Source organism: Manacus vitellinus, unplaced genomic scaffold (genome assembly GCF_001715985.3).
Source record: "Manacus vitellinus isolate BGI_N305 unplaced genomic scaffold, ASM171598v3 scaffold_17_pilon, whole genome shotgun sequence".
NCBI classification, from domain to species: domain Eukaryota; kingdom Metazoa; phylum Chordata; class Aves; order Passeriformes; family Pipridae; genus Manacus; species Manacus vitellinus.
Window position 1 is genome coordinate 7,570,480 of NW_021939256.1, and position 18,281 is coordinate 7,588,760.

Here is an 18,281-nt window from a genome sequence, read left to right on the forward strand (position 1 = left end):
TTTAATTTTTAGATACTGGTTTTCAGAGTTTTGGTGAAACCCAAACAACATTTTTTTTTCTTTGTGGCATATTCTTCTCTGATATGAATGTCTGGCTTCATGAATTTATGTATGTTAGACTGTAAAATATTGACATGTTTTAAGGTTGCTTCTGCTTGCCTTACATATGGTGTTTGTATATATATTCCCAAAACAAAGTGTTACTTGATAGAACTTGATCTGCATTAACTCAAAACTGTTTTGTCAATTGAGAGTAAACAGAATTATTTTATTGTGGTTAAACTTGCACTATAAATGCAGAAATATGTAGGAAATTTATAAGGGGGTGAGTGATTTACTAGTTACAGATGATAAAAACTTGTCTTGACATTATCTTCCTGCTTTATAATAGGTGATTGGAATTTTTTACCAATTTGCACTAAGGCAGTGGCCCATGCCTAATCTAAGTATACACTGTGGGATTATCTGTAATTCTCTTGAGACTGTTAACAGTTAGAACATGGAAGCTCCCCTATATATATGCATTTATATTCTGGTTTACAACAAGCTAATTCTACAACTTATTCTTCTCTACAACAAGCGTTTGTTCATTTGGGGTGTAGTGAGGTCTTCATGATGTTGTAGGTTACTCTGAAAAGCATAGATCAAACATAGAGAATTATAAGAACTGTTATTAAACCTAATTTTTGTTTTATAGGTTATTCAGCAATAGTTATGAACTCCCGTTTACGAGCCTTAGGTGGGAGGATAAATAACATACGAGCATCAGAGCTACCAAAAGAGAAAACCCGATCAGAGATAATCTGTCACGTCCACTTTTTGGATGGCTCAGTACAAAGCTTCAAAGTCAATGTAAGTTTGGAAAACTACTTTATTTTTAAATACATAGGAATTTGTTTGAAAGCTGGAGATCAAATGTGGGACCCTGAGGCTTGGTGTATCCCAAAGATGTAGAAGACGTAACTTTGCCATTACCAATTGCAGAATTACTGCTTATGTAATGGGTTTATGAAGCGCTATTTTAATTTACTTTCAAGTCAACCAACTGAAATATCATAAAATCATGGCATGCGGATTGTATCTGGCAAAAAGTCTTCTGTATGATATGGGAACCACAAAGAAAGAGATCTGGTGATCATTGTCAACTATGAATAAGTAATTAATATTTAAAAGGAACCCCCAAATTTGGATGTGCTCCTCCTTTTCTCCCATTAAAGGACTGGTAAAAAGGAGGAGGCCTTGTAAATTCCTGTAGTGATGTCAGTTACATATTTTCTGAAATGCAGAGATGATGTGAATAGTGAAGACATTGTGGCTTAGCAGGACAGTTTAGTTCAGTCTTTTGTACTTCGATATAGCCTCTTTATTTGGGTGTGGGGAGGGAAAGAGGATTAATGGAGGTTTGCACTTTGTATTATTACTGTATTTTATTCTAGCAATAGTTTGGTTTATAACTTTTAGTATTGATTAAAAATATTAGCTCATTTTTAAATGAAAACAAAGGAAATAGCTTCAGTTGTCAATCAACTTTCATTAAAATTATCTGACCCTGAAAAAAACCTGTAGATGAATTTAAATAGAGTTGTGTGTATTTGTGTATATGATACTTATTTTATCCAGTATACCCTATTTGAGAAGAAGCATTTTGCTGAGGAAGATATGTTGCTACATCTTTTAGATTACACAATGTTTTCTTACAAGAGATTCAAAACTGCACCCAAAAGTTGTATTTTCCCAAGTCTTATTACAGTTCACTTTACAGACTGATAGCTTTGTCTATTGGATATTAGTTGAAATAGGAATTATTTGATAGGTTAAATATATTATTTTCATTCTAATATATACAGAATTAGTCTTGTATTAGTATATATTTTATATGCTGTGTATGTATATACATATATGTGTGTGTCTATGAAGTAGCTAACATTGGGAGGCACAGTACAAGGTGAGTAGGTATGTAAGAGAAGGAGCAACACATTAGTACACAGTTGTTTGTCTCTAGTATGCCCTAAGAATTGCCTTGTCTGTCAGTGAGCTGGCATAATTACCATATACCACCCCCCCGCACAAGGATCTGTGAAAAATGAGGAATTCAAAATGTTTTTAAATCCATGCATAGTAGTATATTCATTCTTTGTAAACAAGTGTTTACACAGCTTTACATTTAGTGCTAGGCTGTAAGTCCAGCACTGTACAAGTGAAAATTGTTTCTCATTTCATCCTTTAAGCAGTGACCACAATATGGGAACCATTGAGAAGGAATTGGCTAGACCTTGTTAGGCCTTCCAGTACCTAAAGAAAGCTGGAGAGGGACTTTGTACAAGGACATGTAGTGATAGAACAAGAGGGAAATGGCTTTAAACTGAGGGAGGGTAGATTTAGACTAGATATTAGGAAGAAACTCTTTGCTGTGAGGGTGGTGAGACACTGGAATGGGCTGCCCAGAGTAACCGTGGGTGCTCCATCCCTGAAAGTGTTCAAGGCCAGGCTGGGTGGGGCTTTGAACAACCTGGGTTACTTGAAGGTGTCCCTGCCCACAGCAGAGGAGTTGGAATAAGGTGATCTTTAAGGTCTTTTTCAACCCAAACCATTCTAAGATTCTGATTTTTCTGAAACTGCAAACCCAGCTGACTGCTCTCCCTACCTTCAGCGTACCCCTAGGGTATCCCTGCTGGTTACCTCCTGCATCCAAGAATTAGAAGAGCCTCCTTTGCTACAGCTGTAATGCTGAACTGTGTAGGAGTGATGTAGGACTCATTACTGCTTTACTGAAAACAAGCAGGGAGCATGGCTGCCCCACTGTGTTATGGGCTAAAAAAAGGAAGTTTCACAGCAGATTTATTTCTTTGAGTACTGAGCTGTCATACTGGTACTGAGGGAGGCCGCACTTATTTGCCAGGATGGCCCTTCCTGGTTATCTAACCTTGAAGTCTGCCTAAGAATAGTTTTTGCCATGCTCTGGTAGTATCACAAGGTCCATTTCTCAAGAGGGTTTGAAGCCAGCTGCAGAAAATTCGCATCCAAGTTCTGCCTACAATAGCAGAAAAATTTGGCTTTGTGAAGTTTGTGCCTGACTGTGTGTTTATTTTAGTTGCTAAAATCGTTCAGTTTTATGTCTGTGAGCAAAGAGTGACTCTGGTCTGTGGTCAGTCTGGGAATCAGCTAGGCACATACTGAAGGAAAGTAAGTTTTGCTCTGAATAGATTTTCCCCACTAATTAAGTCTTTGTCTGTTGCTTTAGAGAAACTGTTTCTCATATCAAGAAGTTTTGCTCCACATTTAATTAATTTCTCGATGACAAGTTAGCTGATAATTCTATATTTTTAAGAAAATAAATATGCATATCACATGGCACAATTATCCAGAAGACAAACTGACAGCAATGTATTTAATGATTTAGTAGTATATTATTAAAATGAAGGTGCTTTCCAAAGTGACTATACATACATACAAGATACTTGGATAAAAAGACTTACTATGTCTTGTGAATTTTGTAAATATGCCTTCTAGTTTTTTACTTTATCAGTTTTTACCAGTATCACTGAAATCTGTTGAGTTTTTCTCTCTTGGAGCTGAACAGGGTCATCTCTTCTAAAGCATAGGGTGTAGTGTTTTCTCTTTAAAAGAATTTCAGTGTATCAGTGGAAAACTAAGGTTGGGTGGTGTGTTTGGGGTCTAGTGGTACTGAGTTCTGATCTGTGAAGGCTCAAGTTTCGATATATGTTACACTTTGAACTAGTATTAGTCTAATATTCATGTATACATAAGTATGATTTATGTTCATAGACTTTTCTATGACAAATAGTGGAAAGTGAACAGGGAAAATCAGTGTACTTGAATCTTGGTCTTTATCCATTCAATGATATAAATGGAACTGGAGACTTCTCCCTTTCTAATGACAATGTACTGAAAAATACTGAGCATTGCTTTGTCATGTAGCAGCCACCTGAACATGGAATTCTTATAAAAACAAGGTTTCTTTCCAAGTCGCAAGGAGATTATATAGGAAAACAACATCAAAGAAAAGAAACATTAAGGGTAAGAGAAACTTGAGATGAGTTTGCTTTAATTTTAAACAAATAGATATTCTTCTATGTTACCATTTCAAGTATCTTGTTGACAATGCACAGATGCTCAAGGCTACAAAATATGGACTGGATTTAAATTTAATACAAAGATGATAGATTAAATAGCCTAAATTTACAACCTGACACTGAAAACAACTTATGTATTTTGAAATTTTGAACTGGTGCTAAGAGAGATCTTTAAAATGATGGTAGAACATTCATGGTATCTTCAAATAGCGAACCTTTCAGAGAACAGGGAGAATAGAGATATACCTTTCTTTTCATTCTGTAACAACAGGGTCTTGATAGAGCCCACAAAGCTGATTTTCATCAAATTTAGTTAGCAAATTGCATGGGCTCATGGCACTTTTGTAGTTATACCTATAGGACTGCTAAATGGTATTTTGATTTTCCAGTGGTTTAATCAGTAGCAGGGTGAATGAAAATCAAATATCTTAAATCTGGACAAAGGAAGAAGGAAGGTGTATTTTGCATATGGAAATGACCAGAGGGACTTTCTATCTATTGAGAAACCTGAAGATAGCTGCATAATTTGATTCCTGAAAATTCTTATTAAGCACTTAGCCCAAAGAATAGCAGTATCCTGACCAACTGTAAATAAAGACTTAGTTGCAAGAGAAGAGTGCCAGTTTTCTCCTGGATTTTTTGCTTTGGCAGAGTAGTGAAGTGATTTGGCTTTTTTGTTCATTGTTTTTATTTAAAGGTTTTTATACTGCACTTTTGGTGAATCTGAAATTTGTATTGATGGTATTGCAAAGAGTTAATGAGTGTAACTTGCAGCATGTGCTGTTCTTAGGTCACCATTATCAGGAAAGTTCACATGGGAGTACAGACAGACACATTCCACTACATTGCTTACAGTCCAAAGAGAAATGTATGTTAACTATGCAAGGCTGAAATGGCCTTCCTTGTCTTTCCGCCATTAAGTGCTTCAGTACTTAGATGGAACATGTCCAAAGTCCAGGCAAAGAATAAAAGGTGCTTGTAAGCTAACAGTTGGAAATGTTCTTTCAAAACCCCATTTGAGACAAAGATTTGACTGCATTTAGTACTGAATGTTGCACTTGACTTTAATTTTATCCAAGTTTTCTTGATGCCTCCCAGTAAATTTGAGGTGTTTGAATTTTGTGATAAGGTTAACTCACCTCTGTCTCTGATGTTACCTCTGTCTTGTTCTAAGGCTATAATGCATAGGCTTTCCACATGGAGAAAATGCTAGTTGTCATTCTAATATATACAGAATGTGCTCACATGCCATGTTCGAGTGTGTTTAATAGGTGTATATTGAGCAATAATGCAAATTTATTTGCATTTTTTCATATAAACATGCAAGAATTTTCTGATTTTGCTCTACTTTGACTCATTTACCAGGAATGACCACTTGGGAAGCTCACCTCTCAATTTCAAGTAAACTGACTTTTGTGAAAGGATAAAATTTATAGCATCAGATGACTTCTGTATTACATTGTCTTTCTGAATTGACACTTTTAACTAAGTACCTGTGATTTTTGCTTTTAGAGTAGTTGGCTTTTAATAATAGGGTTGCCTTCTAGAAATAAGATGATGAGGCTATAATAATTCAATAAGTTGGAGGACATAGCGTTCAAATTGTAAGGAATGTTTTTCCTTCTCTGCCAACTCAGTTAAGCTCCTTCCAGGATCTGAGAAGGAACATGATTGTTAAAGTTAACACAATCAATTACTATTGGTATATTTATAATAATGAACCGAGATAATTAAAGGTTCTTTTTAATTGTGGGTCAGAGTTTTATAATTTTAAACAGCTCATAGAAAAATCCAATAATGCAGAATTGTTGTATCTTTCTCACCAAGTTTTCCTACTGGATATTGTTTGATAATATAAGACAGTTTAGTGCTACTCTGTGTCCCTGCATGTTGAAAGAGAAAGAACTGCTGTAAAAAGTCCCAGGCTAGCAACAAATATTTAGGCTTATATTGAACCAGATCAGTATATTCTATGACTGGAAAACAATAAGACACTATGAAATTTGATGATGCCTTTGAGGACAGTGAGAAAGTGAACCACCCTACAGCAGGCTTGTTAGTCTTAGCCCTTTGTGGGGCCTGACTTGATAATAAATGCTGAAGGAAAGAATTAAAGGAAGGGGATATTTTTCCAAAGTTAGAACTGAAATGACTAATCTCATATATATGTTTATTTTAAATCATTTTTGAGGCAGAAGAAATGCATTGTGTCAAAACTCTGTCCTTGGATAAATATTTCGTATGACCTTTATATAGGAAAATACTGCGCTACTGAGTATGGAATCTAGAAAGTTATGGGATGGGCAGGGAGTTGGCTTGAGAGGTGACAGTAGATCTTGCTGAAAAGGAGATGTTAAACAGTGCAAGGGCATTAATGTGTTGCTATTGAATCTTTTTCAGTAAATCAAAAATTTGAGGTTTGAGACCTTATTAACAATAAAAAGATACAGGTAGCAAGTAGGCTATCTTGAACAAGGAGTAATTGCAGTGAGGGAAATCAGTAGTGTAAACTAATAGCTTTTATAAGATGAGGTAGTATTTTTTTAAGCTCAATTTTCAGTTGCTAACAATAGAAGAGGAGAACACTGGTAGTTTACAGGCTGGTCTGATCATGTGTTATCATTCTGAAAAAGGTGAGTGCTACTATGCACCAGGCGGGATTCTTCAGCCAGTGTCAAGGAAGTATTAAGAGTGTTAATCTTGGCATTGAGGCCACCCCCTAGGGAAGGTCATAAGTGGATCCTGGCTACTTGCAGGCAAAAGAGGGAAATTCCAGTCAGGCAGGCATAGAAAGCAAAACTAGGATGCTCTGCAGAAGACTGGGCCTTAGGAGAGAAGAGGCTGTTCTGTTTATTTGGCTGAACAAAATCTTCCATACTCTGAATAAGAGTGGGTATCATATGGGTAAATAAATTCCAGTAAGAGAAAAGGATAGAGTTAACAGAAGACCAAATAAATTGATTGTGTGTAAAATTAGTGTGGAAATGGAAAGAAAGTTGTAGCACTTTGTTCAGGCTCATAGGTGTTTTGGGACTAAAGAACACAGTCTGTTTGCTTGTGGGTGAGTGTTACAGACTGAATTAGGAAAGGATGACCTCAAACAGCACATGAGGGGCGGTGAGTATTGTGTCTGAAGTGAGACTGAATTTGCAAAAGCTTAGGTGGTGTTTAAGTGGGAGGTTATCATTGCCAGAAAGTGGGGGCAAAACTTCTGTAGAGGAGAGGGACAGGCAGAGGTGCAATATGTTTCACTGTCCTCTTAAAGTGTCTCTTTGTACTAATTAACTTGTAGAAGCTAACCCACTGAAAAACTTTACATGCATATTTACACCTTCACTCTAAAGAACTAAGAGTCTTACCTTATGTTTATGCAGTTCTTAGGACAGTGAGTCTTGATCATCCCAACTTCTAGGCACTATTTGACATTAAAAAAAAATAAAGGGATTTTTTTTTTCCTCTTCACAATTGTTTGACTTACTAAACATTGAACTTGACTAATCTAAATTCCCTAAATATAGTAGAAAATCTTTTTGACACGGTTAGAATGTAATAGGTGCTAATTATGACTGCTTTAAATATTAATATTTGGCCTATCCATCATAAATTGTAATTGATTTGAAGACAGATTTAAATGGAGGTGAATAATGTGTGGTTATGAGGTGGCTGATACAAAGCTTTTAACAGTTCAGAATAAGGATTAGTAGATGTTGTGGAGGTGAAAGAGATGGAAAATTCTTTTCAGAGTAGAAACATGCGAACTTCTTGAAAATGTTTCTTTTCACTAAAAAACTTCAAAATTCTTAAAATTATCTTAAGAACTTGTGTCATTGTAACAGTGTAGGCTAGTGACGAGAGTGCATAATTTTTTTAATCTCACTGTAGAAAGGCAAGAACTTTGTTAGGAGTGTCTTAGCTACTTGCTCTAATGGTTGATAGGGTTAAGGAGAACTTAGTTCTAATGCCCAGTATAGCTGAGCACTGTTTATGTTGTTTTACCCTCTTCCTATGGCACAGGGGAGTGAAAATATGTGTTGTAATATTGACACATAGTAATATTAGAATATGTTGTGGCCATGATCTGTATTGGAAAGCATATCAAAATTCAAAAGCGGTGATGTGACATCCTTAGCCTGCCTCACTTTACACTTAGGTCTCAAAACTGTTTATGGGCAAACTAGATTGAAGATTGTGCAGCATGAGCTGTGGGGTCATTTTCAGGTATATAGGCTGAAAAGTAATTCAGGTGTTTCTTAAAATAATGCCAAAGCAAAGGAAATAAACATGTCCTTAAAAAACAACAAAAACCTTTATCTTTGGAAATTTTAACAGAAGACTTGAACAATTTAAAAGGACATCTTAGCTTAGATTTCTGGAGTGGGTGCTTGATCTAGGCACTGTGAAAGCAACTTTGTGCATTTAACATCAGAGGGCAAGAACTGTAACCACATAAAAGTAGTGATAGAAATTATTTTTTTTCTAGGAAACATCTCCATGTTTCCTAGGAAGAGAAGTAAATAGTAGGTATGTAGGTGAATGAGTCTAGTACTGGCTGAGCAGCTGGTTTTAGGATTAGGAGACCCATGGGAATATTGCAGAGAGAACTGTGACTGCTGAGCAGGAATATCATAGCAGGGAGCTTGCTTATAGGTAAGCAATGAGAAGGCTTAGCAGTTCATGTATGCTGGGGAAGAAGGGTAATGCAATTGTGAGGGGGTGAGGAGAGAGAAGGTGAAGGCATGTGAATTGGGATGAAGGACTGGAAGCATGAAAAAATAGAAGGAAATTAGGAGAAAATGCTGTTGCAGAGAAAGGAGACCAAAAGGAATAAGAACTGTTGAAATTCAAACCAAAAATTAGCAGAAGAATCTGCCCTCTGTGGTCTTGTCCTGCCCAATTTGAAATGAAACCTGAGATTCCTGGGCACCTTCTTTCAACAAAGTATCTGTCCCAGCCCCTGTAATTACTGTTCTTAGTCACAATATAACTTCAGTTGCTCATTTAGGTCCTGTCAAAAGTATGCAGCATAGGTGGTGCAATTGTTGTTGTTTTGCAGGTGTCATGTGGTGTCACTTGGAAGTGTCTTTACATTTTGCTTTTAAAAACCCAACCCTGGGGAAATGAATATGGTATATATGCTAAGGCAGTGCTAAAGATGAACTTATGTATGTCAGGAAATGCCCATTATTTCAGAGGGTTAGGGTGGCATCTGCTGTTTCCGTAGGGCCCTCTTGTGTACATATAGGGATAATTTCTGATGGGCAAATCTCAGTCTTTATTGTGAAGGCAATTTCATTGATTGTGCTGGACAGAACTGCCTGACAGGTGCATGGTGCCATGGCTTTGTGTGACAAGGAATGCATGGTCATGTGATCCTCACCTGTTGCCAAGAGTTCAGTTTCTAAGCTGAAATCTAGGCCTATGCTATTTCATTTAAAAATGGCGTTTGATCTATCATGGTTTTACTATCCTATGGAATGGTAGCCTGTTTGAAAGGAGAGGAGTGGGAATGTGCAGCTGGGGAAGAAGGAGGGGACAGAGCTGCTGCTTTTAGTGCCCACACAGCCCTGCAGGCCTGAGTGGATTCACATTTATTGTGAGACCTCAGTTGTTTGTTGTAAAAGTTAAACAAGATGGGAGACTGCTGGAGGGGAATGGGTACTCTCAACAGTTGAATGTTGCCTACATTGTTTTCTGCACATGTGACTTTACTCGAAAAATGGGCACAGCTTTTCACAGGAGGCCAACAGCCTGAGGTAGTAACACTGAGCGTTCAAGTCACAAATAAGATGCTAGGAGTTCTACTCTAGCAGTAGAAAATGTTGGATAATATTCCATGCTCCAAGATAAGGTGGGCCAAGTGGGTGTCCTTAGCTTGAATTTTTGTTTTTCTTTTCCCGTCTTTTTAAGTAGGAAGAGTGCTTCTATGAGATAAGGGAAGACTATGGAATATATTAGTTTAAAACCCTCAATCACAACAGTGTGGTACCCTATAAAAATAATAGAAATCTGTCTTCTGAATTGGACTTACTAAACTGTTGTATAATAAAAAAGGTCTAAGCAAAGAATTGGGTTGGCTTATTAAGTAGACACTCTTGTGAACTGAGCAAGACAAGGACCACCCACAAAAATGTTGTCACTATCACACTTGTACATGAAGTCCTTTGTTTCAAGAGATTATTTTTAAAAATTAAGAAATTTGTTCAAAAAATCAGAACTTGATGAAGCCAGAGCTCAGGTTTTAAGAAGGTTGTTCCAGAACAAAGTGCTTGTCTTTTACAGTCTAAATAATTTTTCCTCTGGTTGTGTTTTTTGTTTTGGTCTGTTTTTGTTTTGTTTTTTTTTAAATGTGTGCCATTTGTTTCTGCTTTTAAGGGTGAGATTTGGAAAAATCTCACTCAAACTAATTTGAAAAATTTAGTTTTCTGTGATTTTTCTTGAATAGAAAAAATATGAAGCAAACTAGTCTGATTTTTATTCTATCTAGCAATTCTGTACCTAAAAATCTAGAGCTAAGATGCCATACAGTTTTGCAAGTGTGGTGGGTGACTGTGACTGGATGTCATTTGCCCACCAAAGCTGCTCTATCACTCCCTTCTGCAACTGGACAGGGGAGAGAAATTATAGCAAAAGGTTTATGAGTTGAGATAAGGACAGGGAGAGATCGCTCACCAAATACTGTCATGGGCAAAACAGGCTGAATTTGGGGATATTCACTAAATTTGTTACTAACAAAATCAGTGGGATAATGAGAAGTAAAATTAATCTTAAAAACATCTTCCCCCCACTCATCCCTCCTTTCCAGGATCTACCTCCTCCCCGCCAGCAGTGCAGGGAGACGGGGAATGGGGGTTATGGTCAGTTCATCACATATTGTTCCTGCCACTGCTCAGGGAGAAGAGTTCTTCCTCTGCTCCAGTGTAGGGTCCCTCTCATGGGAGACAGTCCGCCATGAACTTCTCCAGTGTAAGTCCATCCCACAGGCAACAGTTCTTCACGAACTGCTCCAGTACGGGTCACTCTACCATGAGGTGCGATCCTTCAGGCACAGGCTGCTCCAGTGTGGGACCTCACAGGGCCACAGGTTCTACCAGGAAATCTATTCCCGCTTGGGCTCCTCTGCCCATGGGTCAGCAGGTCCCTGCCAGGACCCTGCTCCAGCACAGGTTTCCCATGGGCTCACAGCCCTATTTCAAGCATCCACTTGCTCTGGCGTGGGTCTTCTCCACAGGCTGTAGGTGGATCTTTTCAGCCCCGTGGACCTCCATGCGTTGTGGGAGCACAGCTGCCCCACTATGGTCTGCACCATGGGCTGCAAGGGAACCTCAGTTTTGGTGCCTGGAGCACCTCCTTCCCATCCTTCTCCACTGACCTTGGTGTCTGCAGGGCTATTCTTCTCACATATTCTCACTCCACTCTTCTCTGGCCACAATTACATCTGCACAATACGTTTTTTTTTTCCTTCTTTAATATGTTAGCACAGAGGCATCACTATCATCCCTGATTGACTCGGCCTTGGCCAGTGGCGAGTCCGTCGTGAAGGCAGCTGGCATTGGCTTTACCAGACATTAAGGAAACTTCCAGCAGCTTCTCACAGAAGCCACCCATGTAGTCCCCCTGCTACCAGAACCTGGCCACACAGACCCAATACAGCAAGCTACTTATTAGCATATTTAGGATTGCAGTCTTGTTGAGGGGATTTTGTTTGTTTCTTTTTGCGATGGTTGGTTTGTTTTTTTTAATAGGACTGGTTCACAGAGTTCTGTGGTAAAAGTTGGTTAATCTGTTCTCCACAATGCCATGGCGTGGAGATCCTTTTTGGTTTGGGAAAAATTATACCTTACACTTCTGATTTCTGCTGCCTGTAATTTCCTGTTGCACCAATTCTTCTCTGATACCTGTCACGAGAGACATCTATGCAGAAAATGGGGTCACTGAATGACAGCTGAGCATGTGAAGGCGGAGAGGCAGGGGAGAGTACAGGCTGAAGTACAGGATCTTATGGTTGGAGCACAGCATCCTCCTTCTTTTTTCCCCCATCCTAGTGTATACTCACTTACCTTTTGGCAGATGATGTGGAAACAGAGTGTGCTGGTGGTGACAGCAGGGGCCAGAGCAACCTCATGTGTCTGTAAGCCATCCCTGCAGGCTACCACTCCAGAGAAGGGCATTGCTCCCACTGTGGGCAAGAGAGGGGTGGTCTGCTTACAATTAAATTGCTGCCCCCCCCCTCAAGGGCTGCAATACGTGTCAGTTCACATTCGGAAATTTCATGTGCTTAATGTATTTTGGAAAGAAAACCAAACTTTTATCAGAAAAAAGTTTTTATTGCTGAGAAACTTTGAATTGATGAATTAGCAGCTATTTTTATTCATGAGTTACATTCAAAAAAAGATATTTTGGTTAATTGTATCTTAAAATGTATAAGAGTTGCAGAGTTTCACTTCTAAGGTTTTCTCATTTTCAGAAACAAGACACTGGACAGATTTTGTTGGATATGACCTATAACCAGTTGGGTGTGACGGAGAAGGAATACTTTGGTTTACAGCAAAATGAAACTTCAGTAGATTCACCTGTAAGTACAGTTAATAATAAATGTGTGTGCATGTATATGTATGTATAAATATATATACATATGTGCATACACATATATGTATACACACATATTCATGCACACACATGCACATAAAGAAACAGTATTTATTTGTAAATATTTTAATCCATCTAATAGTTTTTCATTTCACAGCGATGGCTTGAACCAAGCAAACCTATTAGAAAACAGTTAAAAGGTAAGACTTGTTTTTAATATCTTGATTGTAACTTTGTAGTCCTGGTTTTCTGTGTTCTTATGATTAGAAAAAATGCAGTTTGTCCAGATGGCAAATTTTCATCAGGAACAAGTCTTATCTCTGCCAGTCTCTTCAAGAGAGCTTTCTACTACTCCTTACTCCTATCTGACCTGCTAGGTCACTAACTTTGATGTTGTAATAGCATCTAAACCTGGCTTTTGAGCAGTGTTAGACTTCATGACCATGAAAGCAGCAGTCATGTTGTTGTGCCAGTAAATTCCTTCTGATAGGGAAGATAAGGAAGAAGGGGTTTGATTGAGGGAAGCATAACCAATTTCATGTATGGCAATTTCTTGTCTCAAGTACAGCAAGAAAAAACAAATTTTTGCTTTTTTATTAAAAACTAATGAAACAAAAAACACCACACACTTCCAAGTGTATGTGTTTTTCTAGCGTGTCTTGTTTATAAACAGCTTTGGGTAACACAGAATGCTTACCAAGAAGTACAGGTGGGCCAGCATGATGGTGCCATATAGCAACTTAGGAGGACTGAGTGACACTATTGCAGTTTATGCTGTGGCACTTGAGCTATGCTTTTCAGCTCTCTTATTTTTACCCTGTGTTACAGATTATGTTTGTTTGTTTGTTTTTTTCAATTCATACACAAGGTTAGCATGGTGAACTTCTGTAATGTCAGGTATTTATATGTAAGATAGAATTAAGCGTTATGCCAGTTGAGACACCTTAAGCGTATTTGGTTCTTTTCTCTCTTCTAATACTTATGAGGCAAAGGTACCTTAATAACACTTTTTATGCAAAGTAGCATATACAAAGTACTTTAAATGAAAGCATTACAGCATTTGAGTGTTTTCTTCTCAAAGTTGGTGTTAGGGGATCAGGAGAGACTTCTCATAGTTTCTTTTAGTTTCATGAGAAAAATACATGAGATTTCCCTGTGGTTGTTCAGGTAATTTTTCTGTAAATATAGAAATTAAAACTGTTTTCTGTTTTAAACTAAAAATTTTATTTGCTCTTCTAAAATATTGCAGGAGGTTTTCCCTGCACCCTTCGTTTTCGTGTAAGGTTTTTTATACCTGATCCTAACACACTTCAGCAAGAACAAACCAGGTAACTTCTCTTTGTTTGCTTCCATGAACTAGGAATGTGTAAAGCCCTCCTTTCACATGTCCAAAGCTTTGCAAACTATGCTCTATTACATAAATAACTTTGTATAACTCTTAATATTAAATGTGTTTGGATTGGACAGCTTGATGAGTGGTTTCTGCTACACACAGCCTACAACTCCAAAATACAGTAGGAATATAAGCAAGTACAAAGATGTCAGTTGGTTTATTTGCACCTTGAATTCTTTGGGGTTTTTTGAGCCTGCATGCCCTAGATCTATCTTAGAAGTTTTGTATCAACATTGAGTCAGTTTTGAACATGTGCAGTAGATTTAATGCCAAGGGTGTGGAAGGGTGGGGTTTATTTTGTTTCAGGAAGAACAGATAACAGTTCTTGTTTCCTAGTTTGCCCATTACACTTGTAACATGCAAAGATCTATAGTCCTTTGGTTTACAGTAGACCTTTTTTTTTTTACCTGTCTCTGATGGGGTACATGAATTATAAGCAATTTTCAATTAATTTGTCACAAGATTTTAACTGAATACTTGTTTTGTTCAGTGCCTTTGATATGGAATTTAGAATTTGAGGGCACCCATTAATCTGGTATTTTTGTAACATTTTCACTGCTTGTTGGTTTCAGTGTCTTGAGAATATAAATAACTATTGACCTGTTTTGATATTTGTTAATCATGCAGTTTTAAGCTGCTCTGCAGTTTAAACCTGAAATTATTTGGTGATCCGTTCTTTATGCTTCTTCATATCTCATTTCTTCAGTAGCACTAAAAAGTAACATTGTCAAATACACTAATAAGAGTAAGACTGAACTGCTCTTGGAGAATTGTTTAAGAGCTTTTTGTCATCATATACTGCTAGAGAAATGTCTCATTCTCAATTGAGTTGTTGCAAGATAGGCTTTCACAGTCTATCTTGATTGGGTTTTTTTGGGTTTTTGTTTGTTTGTTTTTGTTGGTTTTTTTTAATGTTGCATTCAAAGTCAATATTCCAGGAAGAAAGAGAGCCCAGTTCTGTAGTGGTTTGGTTTTTGTAGTGTTAGTTGTGACATTAATACTATGATCCTGGAGTTGCAGTACAGACTGCCAAAGATCTTTAAAACTTTTATCGGACTAAGTGGGTGTATGATTGCATATTTGCCAATGCCACTAATCTTTATTCATCTGTTTGTATAGTTTGCTGAGATATCTAATAAAATAAAACTAATATATGTAGCCATTTAAACCATACCTTTTAAAATAAATGTACATTTTTTCTTTTCCTAAAATACCTTTTCTAGGCACTTATTCTTTCTGCAATTGAAGATTGATATTGCAGAAGGAAGGTAAGAAGAAGAATCTTCAATTTCTCTATAATTATTTTAAAAATAAAATAAAAATACCTTTTTCTGAGAGTATTGTTGCTATAAAAATGTGCCTTGTGAAACATTGCTTTAAGGGAAAATTAAATTGCTAGGAAATGTTACAAATTGTCACATAGCTCACTCATTAAGAACATTTGAGAAGTCTGTTGTAAATGAGCTGTAGGAGATACCATGTGTCTGGAGGCACAATGTTAGCTGAATAGATATTTATGCAAGATTTGGTGTGACAGGCATGGAATTCCACGTGGGACCAACTATCCACTGTGGTAAGCAGGAGGGAGTAGCAAAGAGCAGTTCATACTATCGTTTCTTCTGATTTCAGGGTTATATTACCTATATGGTGGGTATATACCCAGTAGTTCCTTTGGCTGCAATTCCTGTGTGTTTGTACATTTTAAAAAAAAAAAAGGGGGAGAAAGATAGTCCAAGTACTTCTGCCAAACGTAAATTGCATTTAGGATTTGGTTTTTTTCTTCTATAGAGCCAGTTTTGGTCATAAGATAAGAGCTGTCTTTGTGCTCGGCATTGGCTAATTTTAGTGTTTATGTCTAGTTTTAAATAAACCAGAATGCAACTATTAAAGTAATGTCCAGAGCCTCATAAAAATCTCATCTCCTTTCCAGGTTGTCATGCCCCATTAGTTCTGCTGTTGTCCTGGCATCGTATGCAGTACAATGTAAGTAATAAACAATCATTATTTTGTTAGTAAATATATTTGACCAATGACCTTCTCTGCTGTTTGGCACTGGAAAATCAGGAGAGATTTCTTTCTTTGCCTATTTGTGTGGAGTATTCAACATGCTATGGCTGAAGTTTTGTAAAGCAGGTTCAGGTTGTTAAAGCAGCCTTCAGGCAGCCTAAATAGCAAAAGTGTACTTGCTAGGCCTGTCAAAAAGTAAAAAAGTTGATACAAGGGTAATATTGTTCTTATTTATGTGTGCTTGTACTGCTGACAAAAAAGTCAGGTTTTCATTGTCATCAGAAACAAAATAGTGAAACTTACTGTGTATTGCAATAGCTATGGGAAAACATTCCAGGGGAATAAGTGACCATGTAGAGAACAGTTAAGAGGAAGGTAAACTCATGATTAAGAAATTACAGAGTTCTTATGTAATTTTTTTAATGGCATTTAGTTTGTTAGTTGTCTAAAACTGGCACTTTGCAATACATTTAAGATGACTCTACATACAAGAACTTACATTCTTCTCATCTGCCTGCAACTGGGTAAAAAATTACTGAAAGGATGATACTAAAAAAACATCTTCTGTAGGAAAACCAAAATGGAATCTGATCCAATGCCTCACAAGCATACTGGACAGATAGTGAAAAACAGCTGGAGGAAAACCTTTCTCATTAAGCAAACAAAGAAAAAAAACAATGTTGAGGGTTTGATGGAGTTTGCACATTTGTTAAAATAGTTGTCAGGGGAAAGTATGCTTAGAATAGTTACGTAATTATTTGGATGAATCTCATTTCTTTATGGAAGGCTAGCAAAACCCACAGAAATGATTGAGGTAATTTTTGTTTGAAATAAGGGTCAAACTAAATAATTTAAATGTGAGTTTCAAAGAAGAATGTGATAAACTCTTGGTATCTATTAAAATCCTAAGGGGCTATAAAACATTAACTTTTATGTTTAAGCATGTCAAATATTGCAACCTTTCATAAAATGGAACTGTAATCACATTCAAGCTTAGTAAGAAGAATTGAAACCAGAACAAGTTTTCCATAGTAGGGTGCAGTCTCAGTTTTGTTGCCAAATGAAACGCATTCTGCTCTGGTGTTCCTGAAGAACAGTAAGGGTACTTGAAGGCTGAAACACTCTGTTAGGACTGTTAAATATACTTTTGCTGACCAATTGTGCTAAAGCTCAAAAATGCAAAGGGGCACTGAAGAATGTAAATATCTTATCACAAAGTAAAATTAATCATGCCACATCTAGCGTGCCACAAATCCCAAAGTAGTTTCTGTTTCCCCTTCAGTTCCATGACTGTTACCTTTTTAGTGCTTAGGATACCTACTAATGCATTTGTCTGTACTGAAGGGAAATGATACAAGGACAGTGAAGATTGTCAAAGGGTGCTAGTGTGTTTTAATCTTTTATGGTGGATTCTGGAATTTCCTATCCAGCTATTTGCCTGGTTTTTCAGCTCATAGATAATGCTGATGTTACCAGGTGGTGGGGGTTTTTTTGTGGCTTTTTTTTTGTTGTTTTGTTTTTTAATTAAAAGAAAAAACCCACAGAAAAAACACAAAACCAAAAAACCCCCTAACCTTTCTTTTTTAGCTCACTGATGTCCTTTTTGTTGCTGTTTGTATGATACCAATATTTATTCTCTTCATTCATAAAGAATGAAACATTTAAGAAAAAGATGTATTCCCTTAAAAAAAAAATTAAGTTTTTGTTTTCCCACCAGGCTGTTGCTGTTTACCTAAAGGTGATGGCATAGGAAAGACTTTCTGAAATCTGAGGGAAATCTGTGTCTCCTTATCGAGTTATGTTTGGTGGGATTCTTGTCAACTGAAATTGTTTTAAACCCTATTCTATTACTGTTTTAATTTCTAATCATACTTAGAAAGGAGAGAAGTTGTTCTTGGATATGAGGTATCTGCTTATGAAAAATCCATTGTCTGAAGTTACCATGAATTGGTTCTACCTGAGCTGTTTACTGCCACTTCATGGTGACTTTCAATTTGCTCTCTCCTTCAGGAACTTCCCTTGTATGCAGAAGGGGAAATCGTTGTTTGACGATCTCGTGGGTTATTTATTTAAAAGGTGTAGCAGTTGAAGCTGATGGGAGGGCTGAAGCAAGTGTCTTTCATTGTGTATGAAGGCTTGTGTTTGATATTTCCACTCTTGCTTCTTAACTATAGTTTTTACATGTGCCAGTTTTATGGTTG

The 18,281-nt window shown here is 37.1% G+C and overlaps 1 protein-coding gene across 4 annotated transcripts in view; it reads left to right on the forward strand.

The window, feature by feature from the left end:
* Nucleotides 1-714: 714 nt before the first annotated feature.
* Nucleotides 715-18,281, forward strand: part of PTPN3 (protein tyrosine phosphatase non-receptor type 3) — a 91,019-nt gene continuing 73,452 nt past the window's right edge. For 3 of the 4 annotated variants that reach the window (XM_018070139.2, XM_018070140.2, XM_018070141.2), the window contains exons 1-6: nucleotides 715-852; nucleotides 12,559-12,666; nucleotides 12,838-12,880; nucleotides 13,930-14,008; nucleotides 15,297-15,341; nucleotides 16,004-16,056. In XM_018070139.2, the coding sequence (XP_017925628.1) occupies nucleotides 715-852; nucleotides 12,559-12,666; nucleotides 12,838-12,880; nucleotides 13,930-14,008; nucleotides 15,297-15,341; nucleotides 16,004-16,056 (466 nt within the window). Of the gene's footprint in view, nucleotides 853-12,558; nucleotides 12,667-12,822; nucleotides 12,881-13,929; nucleotides 14,009-15,296; nucleotides 15,342-16,003; nucleotides 16,057-18,281 lie in introns of all 4 variants that reach the window. The other variant, XM_018070138.2, reaches the window with a different exon arrangement.